This window comes from Hyla sarda, chromosome 1 (genome assembly GCF_029499605.1).
Source record: "Hyla sarda isolate aHylSar1 chromosome 1, aHylSar1.hap1, whole genome shotgun sequence".
NCBI classification, from domain to species: Eukaryota; Metazoa; Chordata; class Amphibia; order Anura; family Hylidae; genus Hyla; species Hyla sarda.
The window spans coordinates 615,018,085-615,031,980 of NC_079189.1; the positions used below are offsets into that span (position 1 = coordinate 615,018,085).

Genomic DNA, 13,896 nt, shown 5'->3' on the forward strand with positions numbered 1-13,896 from the left:
TGTACACATACAGCTCAGCTACATGTACATTACACATATACAGCTCTACTGTGTACACATACAGCTCAGCTACATGTACATTACACATATACAGCTCTACTGTGTACACATACAGCTCAGCTACATGTACATTACACATATACAGCTCTACTGTGTACACATACAGCTCAGCTACATGTACATTACACATATACAGCTCTACTGTGTACACATACAGCTCAGCTACATGTACATTACACATATACAGCTCTACTGTGTACACATACAGCTCAGCTACATGTACATTACACATATACAGCTCTACTGTGTACACATACAGCTCAGCTACATGTACATTACATATATACAGCTCTACTGTGTACATACAGCTCAGCTACATGTACATTACACATATACAGCTCTACTGTGTACACATACAGCTCAGCTACATGTACATTACACATATACAGCTCTACTGTGTACACATACAGCTCAGCTACATGCACATTACACATATACAGCTCTACTGTGTACACATACAGCTCAGCTACATGTACATTACACATATACAGCTCTACTGTGTACACATACAGCTCAGCTACATGTACATTACATATATACAGCTCTACTGTGTACACATACAGCTCAGCTACATGCACATTACACATATACAGCTCTACTGTGTACACATACAGCTCAGCTACATGTACATTACACATATACAGCTCTACTGTGTACATACAGCTCAGCTACATGTACATTACACATATACAGCTCTACTGTGTACACATACAGCTCAGCTACATGTACATTACACATATACAGCTCTACTGTGTACACATACAGCTCAGCTACATGTACATTACACATATACAGCTCTACTGTGTACACATACAGCTCAGCTACATGCACATTACACATATACAGCTCTACTGTGTACACATACAGCTCAGCTACATGCACATTACACATATACAGCTCTACTGTGTACACATACAGCTCAGCTACATGTACATTCCACATATACAGCTCTACTGTGTACACATACAGCTCAGCTACATGTACATTCACATATACAGCTCTACTGTGTACACATACAGCTCAGCTACATGCACATTACACATATACAGCTCTACTGTGTACACATACAGCTCAGCTACATGCACATTACACATATACAGCTCTACTGTGTACACATACAGCTCAGCTACATGTACATTACACATATACAGCTCTACTGTGTACACATACAGCTCAGCTACATGTACATTACACATATACAGCTCTACTGTGTACACATACAGCTCAGCTACATGCACATTACACATATACAGCTCTGCTGTCTACACATACAGCTCAGCTCCATGCACATTACACATATACAGCTCTACTGTGTACACATACAGCTCAGCTACATGCACATTACACATATACAGCTCTACTGTGTACACATACAGTTCAGCTACATGTACATTACACATATACAGCTCTACTGTGTACACATACAGCTCAGCTACATGTACATTACACATATATAGCTCTACTGTGTACACATACAGCTCAGCTACATGTACATTACACATATACAGCTCTACTGTGTACACATACAGCTCAGCTACATGTACATTACACATATACAGCTCTACTGTGTACACATACAGCTCAGCTACATGCACATTACACATATACAGCTCTACTGTGTACACATACAGCTCAGCTACATGTACATTACATATATACAGCTCTACTGTGTACACATAAAGCTCAGCTACATGTACATTACACATATACAGCTCTACTGTGTACACATACAGCTCAGCTACATGCACATTACACACATACAGCTCAGCTACATGCACATTACACATATACAGCTCTACTGTGTACACATACAGCTCAGCTACATGTACATTACACATATACAGCTCTACTGTGTACACATACAGCTCAGCTACATGTACATTACACATATACAGCTCTACTGTGTACACATACAGTACATTACACATATATACAGCTCTACTGTGTACACATACAGCTCAGCTACATGTACATTACACATATACAGCTCTACTGTGTACACATACAGCTCAGCTACATGTACATTACACATATACAGCTCTACTGTGTACACATACAGCTCAGCTACATGCACATTACACATATACAGCTCAGCTACATGCACATTACACATATACAGCTCTACTGTGTACACATACAGCTCAGCTACATGTACATTACACACATATACAGCACTACTGTGTACACATACAGCTCAGCTACATTACACATATACAGCTCTACTGTGTACACATACAGCTCAGCTACATGTACATTACACATATACAGCTCTACTGTGTACACATACACAGCTCAGCTACATGCACATTACACATATACAGCTCTACTGTGTACACATACAGCTCAGCTACATGTACATTACACATATACAGCTCAGCTACATGCACATTACACATATACAGCTCTACTGTGTACACATACAGCTCAGCTACATGTACATTACACATATACAGCTCTATTGTGTACACATACAGCTCAGCTACATGTACATTACACATATACAGCTCAGCTACATGTACATTACACATATACAGCTCTACTGTGTACACATACAGCTCAGCTACATGCACATTACACATATACAGCTCAGCTACATGCACATTACACATATACAGCTCTACTGTGTACACATACAGCTCAGCTACATGTACATTACACACATATACAGCACTACTGTGTACACATACAGCTCAGCTACATTACACATATACAGCTCTACTGTGTACACATACAGCTCAGCTACATGTACATTACACATATACAGCTCTACTGTGTACACATACACAGCTCAGCTACATGCACATTACACATATACAGCTCTACTGTGTACACATACAGCTCAGCTACATGTACATTACACATATACAGCTCAGCTACATGCACATTACACATATACAGCTCTACTGTGTACACATACAGCTCAGCTACATGTACATTACACATATACAGCTCTATTGTGTACACATACAGCTCAGCTACATGTACATTACACATATACAGCTCAGCTACATGTACATTACACATATACAGCTCTACTGTGTACACATACAGCTCAGCTACATGTACATTACACATATACAGCTCTACTGTGTACACATACAGCTCAGCTACATGTACATTACACATATACAGCTCTACTGTGTACACATACAGCTCAGCTACATGCACATTACACATATACAGCACTACTGTGTACACATACAGCTCAGCTACATGTACATTACACATATACAGCTCTACTGTGTACATATACAGCTCAGCTACATGTACATTACACATATACAGCTCTACTGTGTACACACACAGCTCAGCTACATGTACATTACACATATACAGCTCTACTGTGTACACATACAGCTCAGCTACATGTACATTACACATATACAGCTCTACTGTGTACACATACAGCTCAGCTACATGTACATTACACATATACAGCTCTACTGTGTACACATACAGCTCAGCTACATGTACATTACACATATACAGCTCTACTGTGTACACATACAGCTCAGCTACATGTACATTACACATATACAGCTCTACTGTGTACACATACAGCTCAGCTACATGTACATTACACATATACAGCTCTACTGTGTACACATACAGCTCAGCTACATGTACATTACATATATACAGCTCTACTGTGTACATACAGCTCAGCTACATGTACATTACACATATACAGCTCTACTGTGTACACATACAGCTCAGCTACATGTACATTACACATATACAGCTCTACTGTGTACACATACAGCTCAGCTACATGTACATTACATATATACAGCTCTACTGTGTACACATACAGCTCAGCTACATGCACATTACACATATACAGCTCTACTGTGTACACATACAGCTCAGCTACATGTACATTACACATATACAGCTCTACTGTGTACATACAGCTCAGCTACATGTACATTACACATATACAGCTCTACTGTGTACACATACAGCTCAGCTACATGTACATTACACATATACAGCTCTACTGTGTACACATACAGCTCAGCTACATGCACATTACACATATACAGCTCTACTGTGTACACATACAGCTCAGCTACATGTACATTACATATATACAGCTCTACTGTGTACACATACAGCTCAGCTACATGTACATTACACATATACAGCTCTACTGTGTACACATACAGCTCAGCTACATGTACATTACACATATACAGCTCTACTGTGCACACATACAGCTCAGCTACATGTACATTACACATATACAGCTCTACTGTGTACACATACAGCTCAGCTACATGTACATTACACATATACAGCTCTACTGTGTACACATACAGCTCAGCTACATGCACATTACACATATACAGCTCTACTGTGTACACATACAGCTCAGCTACATACACATTACACACAGCTCTACTGTGTACACATACAGCTCAGCTACATACACATTACACACAGCTCTACTGTGTACACATACAGCTCAGCTACATGTACATTACACATATACAGCTCTACTGTGTACACATACAGCTCAGCTACATGTACATTACACATATACAGCTCTACTGTGTACACATACAGCTCAGCTACATGCACATTACACATATACAGCTCTACTGTGTACACATACAGCTCAGCTACATGTACATTACACATATACAGCTCTACTGTGTACACATACAGCTCAGCTACATGTACATTACACATATACAGCTCTACTGTGTACACATACAGCTCAGCTACATGTACATTACACATATACAGCTCTACTGTGTACACATACAGCTCAGCTACATGCACATTACACATATACAGCTCTACTGTGTACACATACAGCTCAGCTACATGTACATTACACATATACAGCTCTACTGTGTACACATACAGCTCAGCTACATGTACATTACACATATACAGCTCTACTGTGTACACATACAGCTCAGCTACATGTACATTACACATATACAGCTCTACTGTGTACACATACAGCTCAGCTACATGTACATTACACATATACAGCTCTACTGTGTACACATACAGCTCAGCTACATGTACATTACACATATACAGCTCTACTGTGTACACATACAGCTCAGCTACATGCACATTACACACAGCTCTGCTGCAGACATATATAACACACACATACACAGCTCTGCACCACGCACATCACACACACACAGCTCTGCTGCATACACATAACTTCAGCTCATCCAGCAGCGATCACAACCAGCACAGCAGAGTCCTGCATACACTGAGCAGAGGAGCCTAGAGCAGCAGCCCCTGATCATGTGACTCCTCCTCCTCCATGTGACTGATCACATGACGGTGACATCATCACAGGTCCTGTAAGTACACGGCTCCTGTACAGTCTGCAGGTGGAGGTATATACGGTTGTGGTGACATCAGGAGCGCTGGGGGAGGGGACATTACTATTAACCCCTTCAGGTACACAAGGAAGAAGATCAGAAGATCCAGAACTTTCTGTATATTTGTCTCTTTCTTTCTCTGTTGTTGTTTCTATTAGCAGCCGCCATTTCTCATTGTCTCCTCTTCTTCCCTTCAGGTTTCTCCAATCCAGGATCCTCTGCTGATATCTTCTATATAAGAGAATTCTCCTGGATGACCCATCAACCATGGAGAGAGACAGGAACAAGATGGCCGACAGGATCATAAACCTCACCCTACAGATACTCTTCCGGCTTACTGGAGAGGTGAGGGATTCTGGGAGTGATGTCACATGACCTCATTCTTATCTATGTAATAACAGATGGATATGACTGGAGAGGTGAGGGATTCTGGGAGTGATGTCACATGACCTCATTCTTATCTATGTAATAACAGATGGATATGACTGGAGAGGTGAGGGATTCTGGGAGTGATGTCACATGACCTCATTCTTATCTATGTAATAACAGATGGATATGACTGGAGAGGTGAGGGATTCTGGGAGTGATGTCACATGACCTCATTCTTATCTATGTAATAACAGATGGATATTACTGGAGAGGTGAGGGATTCTGGGAGTGATGTCACATGACCTCATTCTTATCTATGTAATAACAGATGGATATGACTGGAGAGGTGAGGGATTCTGGGAGTGATGTCACATGACCTCATTCTTATCTATGGAATAACAGATGGATATTACTGGAGAGGTGAGGGATTCTGGGAGTGATGTCACATGACCTCATTCTTATCTATGTAATAACAGATGGATATGACTGGAGAGGTGAGGGATTCTGGGAGTGATGTCACATGACCTCATTCTTATCTATGTAATAACAGATGGATATGACTGGAGAGGTGAGGGATTCTGGGAGTGATGTCACATGACCTCATTCTTATCTATGTAATAACCGATGATATGACTGGAGAGGTGAGGGCTTCTGGGAGTGATGTCACATGACCTCATTCTTATCTATGTAATAACAGATGGATATGACTGGAGAGGTGAGGGATTCTGGGAATGTATGTAGTGATATTAATGTGTCTCTCCATACACAGGATTACACAGTAGTGAAGAAGTCCTCTAGTGGGCGCTGTCGGGCCCCTGTGTGTGAAGGATGGGAAAGAACCGTGAGCCCAATCCCGGGGCCCCCACCTCACTCCCTGATACATGAGGAAATGGATGAACAGAAGATCCTAGAACTGATCAACAAGATGATGGAGCTGCTGACTGGAGAGGTGACCCTGCTGGGACATTATACAGTAATGGAGGGGTCTGGTGATGACTGGAGAGGTGACACTGCTGGGACATTATACAGTAATGGAGGGGTCTGGTGATGACTGGAGAGGTGACACTGCTGGGACATTATACAGTAATGGAGGGGTCTGGTGATGACTGGAGAGGTGACACTGCTGGGACATTATACAGTAATGGAGGGGTCTGGTGATGACAGGAGAGGTGACCCTGCTGGGACATTATACAGTAATGGAGGGGTCTGGTGATGACTGGAGAGGTGACACTGCTGGGATATTATACAGTAATGGAGGGGTCTGGTGATGACTGGAGAGGTGACACTGCTGGGACATTATACAGTAATGGAGGGTCTGGTGATGACAGGAGAGGTGACACTGCTGGGACATTATACAGTAATGGAGGGGTCTGGTGATGACAGGAGAGGTGACACTGCTGGGACATTATACAGTAATGGAGGGGTCTGGTGATGACTGGAGAGGTGACACTGCTGGGACATTATACAGTAATGGAGGGGTCTGGTGATGACTGGAGAGGTGACACTGCTGGGACATTATACAGTAATGGAGGGGTCTGGTGATGACTGGAGAGGTGACCCTGCTGGGACATTATACAGTAATGGAGGGGTCTGGTGATGACTGGAGAGGTGACACTGCTGGGACATTATACAGTAATGGAGGGGTCTGGTGATGACTGGAGAGGTGACACTGCTGGGACATTATACAGTAATGGAGGGGTCTGGTGAGGACTGGAGAGGTGACCCTGCTGGGACATTATACAGTAATGGAGGGGTCTGGTGAGGACTGGAGAGGTGACACTGCTGGGACATTATACAGTAATGGAGGGGTCTGGTGATGATTAGAGAGGTGACCCTGCTGGGACATTATACAGTAATGGAGGTGTCTGGTGATGATTAGAGAGGTGACACTGCTGGGACATTATACAGTAATGGAGGAGTCTGGTGATGATTAGAGAGGTGACACTGCTGGGACATTATACAGTAATGGAGGGGTCTGGTGATGATTGGAGAGGTGACACTGCTGGGACATTATACAGTAATGGAGGGGTCTGGTGATGACTGGAGAGGTGACACTGCTGGGGACATTATACAGTAATGGAGGGGTCTGGTGATGACTGGAGAGGTGACACTTGCTGGGACATTATACAGTAATGGAGGGGTCTGGTGATGACTGGAGAGGTGACACTGCTGGGACATTATACAGTAATGGAGGGTTCTGGTGATGACTGGAGAGGTGACACTGCTGGAACATTATACAGTAATGGAGGAGTCTGGTGATGACTGGAGAGGTGACACTGCTGGGACATTATACAGTAATGGAGGGGTCTGGTGATGACTGGAGAGGTGATACAGCTGGGACATTATACAGTAATGGAGAGGTCTGGTGATGACTGGAGAGGTGACCCTGCTGGGACATTATACAGTAATGGAGGGGTCTGGTGATGACTGGAGAGGTGACACTGCTGGGACATTATACAGTAATGGAGGGGTCTGGTGATGACTGGAGAGGTGACACTGCTGGGACATTATACAGTAATGGAGGGGTCTGGTGATGACTGGAGAGGTGACACTGCTGGGAATGCTGGGACATTATACAGTAATGGAGGGGTCTGGTGATGACTGGAGAGGTGACACTGCTGGGACATTATACAGTAATGGAGGGGTCTGGTGATGACTGGAGAGGTGACCCTGCTGGGACATTATACAGTAATGGAGGAGTCTGGTGATGACTGGAGAGGTGACACTGCTGGGACATCATACAGTAATGGAGGGGTCTGGTGATGACTGGAGAGGTGACACTGCTGGGAATGCTGGGACATTATACAGTAATGGAGGGGTCTGGTGATGACTGGAGAGGTGACACTGCTGGGACATTATACAGTAATGGAGGGGTCTGGTGATGATTGGAGAGGTTACACTGCTGGGACATTATACAGTAATGGAGGGGTCTGGTGATGACTGGAGAGGTGACACTGCTGGGACATTATACATTAATGGAGGGGTCTGGTGATGACTGGAGAGGTGACACTGCTGGGACATTATACAGTAATGGAGGGGTCTGGTGATGACTGGAGAGGTGACACTGCTGGGACATTATACAGTAATGGAGGGGTCTGGTGATGACTGGAGAGGTGACACTGCTGGGACATTATACAGTAATGGAGGGGTCTGGTGATGACTGGAGAGGTGACCCTGCTGGGATATTATACAGTAATGGAGGGGTCTGGTGATGACTGGAGAGGTGACCCTGCTGGGATATTATACAGTAATGGAGGGGTCTGGTGATGACTGGAGAGGTGACACTGCTGGGACATTATACAGTAATGGAGGGGTCTGGTGATGACTGGAGAGGTGACACTGCTGGGACATTATACAGTAATGGAGGGGTCTGGTGATGACTGGAGAGGTTACCCTGCTGGGACATTATACAGTAATGGAGGGGTCTGGTGATGACTGGAGAGGTGACACTGCTGGGACATTATACAGTAATGGAGGGGTCTGGTGATGACTGGAGAGGTGACACTGCTGGGACATTATACAGTAATGGAGGGGTCTGGTGATGACTGGAGAGGTGACACTGCCGGGACATTATACAGTAATGGAGGGGTCTGGTGATGACTGGAGAGGTGACACTACTGGGACATTATACAGTAATGGAGGGGTCTGGTGATGACTGGAGAGGTGACACTGCTGGGACATTATACAGTAATGGAGGAGTCTGGTGATGACTGGAGAGGTGACACTGCTGGGAATGCTGGGACATTATACAGTAATGGAGGGGTCTGGTGATGACTGGAGAGGTGACACTGCTGGGAATGCTGGGACATTATACAGTAATGGAGGGGTCTGGTGATGACTGGAGAGGTGACACTGCTGGGAATGCTGGGACATTATATAGTAATGGAGGGGTCTGGTGATGACTGGAGAGACGACACTGCTGGGACATTATACAGTAATGGAGGGGTCTGGTGATGACTGGAGAGGTGACCCTGCTGGGACATTATACAGTAATGGAGGGGTCTGGTGATGACTGGAGAGGCGACACTGCTGGGACATTATATAGTAATGGAGGGGTCTGATGACTGGAGAGGTGACACTGCTGGGACATTATACAGTAATGGAGGAGTCTGGTGATGACTGGAGAGGTGACACTGCTGGGACATTATACAGTAATGGAGGGGTCTGGTGATGACTGGAGAGGTGACACTGCTGGGACATTATACAGTAATGGAGGGGTCTGGTGATGACTGGAAAGGTGACACTGCTGGGAATGCTGGGACATTATACAGTAATGGAGGGGTCTGGTGATGACTGGAGAGGTGACACTGCTGGGACATTATACAGTAATGGAGGGGTCTGGTGATGACTGGAGAGGTGACACTGCTGGGACATTATACAGTAATGGAGGGGTCTGGTGATGACTGGAGAGGTGACACTGCTGGGACATTATACAGTAATGAAGGGGTCTGGTGATGACTGGAGAGGTGACACTGCTGGGATATTATACAGTAATGGAGGGGTCTGGTGATGACTGGAGAGGTGACCCTGCTGGGGACATTATACAGTAATGGAGGGGTCTGGTGATGACTGGAGAGGTGACCCTGCTGGGACATTATACAGTAATGGAGGGGTCTGGTGATGATTAGAGAGGTGACACTGCTGGGACATTATACAGTAATGGAGGGGTCTGGTGATGACTGGAGAGGTGACACTGCTGGGACATTATACAGTAATGGAGGGGTCTGGTGATGACTGGAGAGGTGACACTGCTGGGACATTATACAGTAATGGAGGGTTCTGGTGATGACTGGAGAGGTGACACTGCTGGGACATTATACAGTAATGGAGGGGTCTGGTGATGACTGGAGAGGTGACACTGCTGGGACATTATACAGTAATGGAGGGGTCTGGTGATGACTGGAGAGGTGACACTGCTGGGAATGCTGGGACATTATACAGTAATGGAGGGGTCTGGTGATGACTAGAGAGGTGACACTGCTGGGACATTATACAGTAATGGAGGGGTCTGGTAATGACTGGAGAGGTGACACTGCTGGGACATTATACAGTAATGGAGGGGTCTGGTGATGACTGGAGAGGTGACACTGCTGGGACATTATACAGTAATGGAGGGGTCTGGTGATGACTGGAGAGGTGACACTGCTGGGACATTATACAGTAATGGAGGGGTCTGGTGATGACTGGAGAGGTGACACTGCTGGGACATTATACAGTAATGGAGGGGTCTGGTGATGACTGGAGAGGTGACACTGCTGGGACATTATACAGTAATGGAGGGGTCTGGTGATGACTGGAGAGGTGACACTGCTGGGACATTATACAGTAATTGAGGGGTCTGGTGATGACTGGAGAGGTGACACTGCTGGGATATTATACAGTAATGGAGGGGTCTGGTGATGACTGGAGAGGTGACACTGCTGGGACATTATACAGTAATGGAGGGGTCTGGTGATGACTGGAAAGGTGACACTGCTGGGAATGCTGGGACATTATACAGTAATGGAGGGGACTGGTGATGACTGGAGAGGTGACACTGCTGGGACATTATACAGTAATGGAGGGGTCTGGTGATGACTGGAGAGGTGACCCTGCTGGGACATTATACAATAATGGAGGGGTCTGGTGATGACTGGAGAGGTGACACTGCTGGGACATTATACAGTAATGGAGGGGTCTGGGGATGACTGGAGAGGTGACACTGCTGGGACATTATACAGTAATGGAGGGGTCTGGTGATGACTGGGAATGCTGGGACATTATACAGTAATGGAGGGGTCTGGTGATGACTGGAGAGGTGACACTGCTGGGACATTATACAGTAATGGAGGGGACTGGAGAGGTGACACTGCTGGGACATTATACAGTAATGGAGGGGTCTGGTGATGACTGGAGAGGTGACACTGCTGGGACATTATACAGTAATGGAGGGGTCTGGTGATGACTGGAGAGGTGACCCTGCTGGGACATTATACAGTAATGGAGGGGTCTGGTGATGACTGGAGAGGTGACCCTGCTGGGACATTATACAGTAATGGAGGGGTCTGGTGATGACTGGAGAGGTGACACTGCTGGGACATTATACAGTAATGGAGGGGTCTGGTGATGACTGGAGAGGTGACACTGCTGGGACATTATACAGTAATGGAGGGGTCTGGTGATGACTGGAGAGGTGACACTGCTGGGACATTATACAGTAATGGAGGGGTCTGGTGATGACTGGAGAGGTGACACTGCTGGGACATTATACAGTAATGGAGGGGTCTGGTAATGACTGGAGAGGTGACACTGCTGGGACATTATACAGTAATGGAGGGGTCTGGTAATGACTGGAGAGGTGACACTGCTGGGACATTATACAGTAATGGAGGGGTCTGGTGATGACTGGAGAGGTGACACTGCTGGGACATTATACAGTAATGGAGGGGTCTGGTGATGACTGGAGAGGTGACACTGCTGGGACATTATACAGTAATGGAGGGGTCTGGTGATGACTGGAGAGGTGACACTGCTGGGACATTATACAGTAATGGAGGGGTCTGGTGATGACTGGAGAGGTGACACTGCTGGGACATTATACAGTAATGGAGGGGTCTAGTGATGACTGGAGAGGTGACACTGCTGGGACATTATACAGTAATGGAGGGGTCTGGTAATGACTGGAGAGGTGACACTGCTGGGACATTATACAGTAATGGAGGGGTCTGGTGATGACTGGAGAGGTGACACTGCTGGGACATTATACAGTAATGGAGGGGTCTGGTGATGATTGGAGAGGTGACACTGCTGGGACATTATACAGTAATGGAGGGGTCTGGTGATGACTGGAGAGGTGACACTGCTGGGACATTATACAGTAATGGAGGGGTCTGGTGATGACTGGAGAGGTGACAATGCTGGGACATTATACAGTAATGGAGGGGTCTGGTGATGACTGGAGAGGTGACACTGCTGGGAATGCTGGGACATTATACAGTAATGGAGGGGTCTGGTGATGACCAGGGAGGTGACACTGCTGGGACATTATACAGTAATGGAGGGGTCTGGTGATGACTGGAGAGGTGACATTGCTGGGACATTATACAGTAATGGAGGGGTCTGGTGATGATTAGAGAGGTGACACTGCTGGGACATTATACAGTAATGGAGGGGTCTGGTGATGACTGGAGAGGTGACAATGCTGGGACATTATACAGTAATGGAGGGGTCTGGTGATGACTGGAGAGGTGACACTGCTGGGACATTATACAGTAATGGAGGGGTCTGGTGATGACTGGAGAGGTGACACTGCTGGGACATTATACAGTAATGGAGGGGTCTGGTGATGACTGGAGAGGTGACCCTGCTGGGACATTATACAGTAATGGAGGAGTCTGGTGATGACTGGAGAGGTGACACTGCTGGGACATTATACAGTAATGGAGGGGTCTGGTGATGACTGGAGAGGTGACACTGCTGGGAATGCTGGGACATTATACAGTAATGGAGGGGTCTGGTGATTACTGGAGAGGTGACACTGCTGGGACATTATACAGTAATGGAGGAGTCTGGTGATGACTGGAGAGGTGACCCTGCTGGGACATTATACAGTAATGGAGGGGTCTGGTGATGACTGGAGAGGTGACACTGCTGGGAATGCTGGGACATTATACAGTAATGGAGGGGTCTGGTGATTACTGGAGAGGTGACCCTGCTGGGACATTATACAGTAATGGAGGGGTCTGGTGAGGACTGGAGAGGTGACACAGCTGGGACATTATACAGTAATAGAGGGGTCTGGTGATGACTGGAGAGGTGACACTGCTGGGACATTATATAGTAATGGAGGGGTCTGGTGATGACTGGAGAGGTGACACTGCTGGGAATGCTGGGACATTATACAGTAATGGAGGGGTCTGGTGATGACTGGAGAGGTGACACTGCTGGGACATTATACAGTAATGGAGGGGTCTGGTGATGACTGGAGAGGTGACACTGCTGGGACATTATACAGTAATGGAGGGGTCTGGTGATGACTGGAGAGGTGACACTGCTGGGACATTATACAGTAATGGAGGGGTCTGGTGATGACTGGAGAGGTGACACTGCTGGGACATTATACAGTAATGGA

General features: G+C 45.9%; 2 protein-coding genes across 2 annotated transcripts in view; one reads left to right on the top strand and one right to left on the bottom strand.

Moving 5' to 3' along the window:
* Nucleotides 1-13,896, bottom strand: part of LOC130298104 (oocyte zinc finger protein XlCOF7.1-like) — a 236,160-nt gene that overhangs the window by 104,810 nt on the left and 117,454 nt on the right. The gene's annotated exons all lie outside the window — the stretch shown is intronic.
* The window catches only part of LOC130309128 (oocyte zinc finger protein XlCOF8.4-like), an 82,614-nt gene continuing 74,129 nt past the window's right edge, over nt 5,412-13,896 (top strand). The window contains 3 exon segments of the mRNA XM_056552294.1: nt 5,412-5,496; nt 5,615-5,762; nt 6,556-6,735. Of these exon segments, the coding sequence (XP_056408269.1) occupies nt 5,685-5,762; nt 6,556-6,735 (258 nt within the window). The 5' untranslated portion in view covers nt 5,412-5,496; nt 5,615-5,684.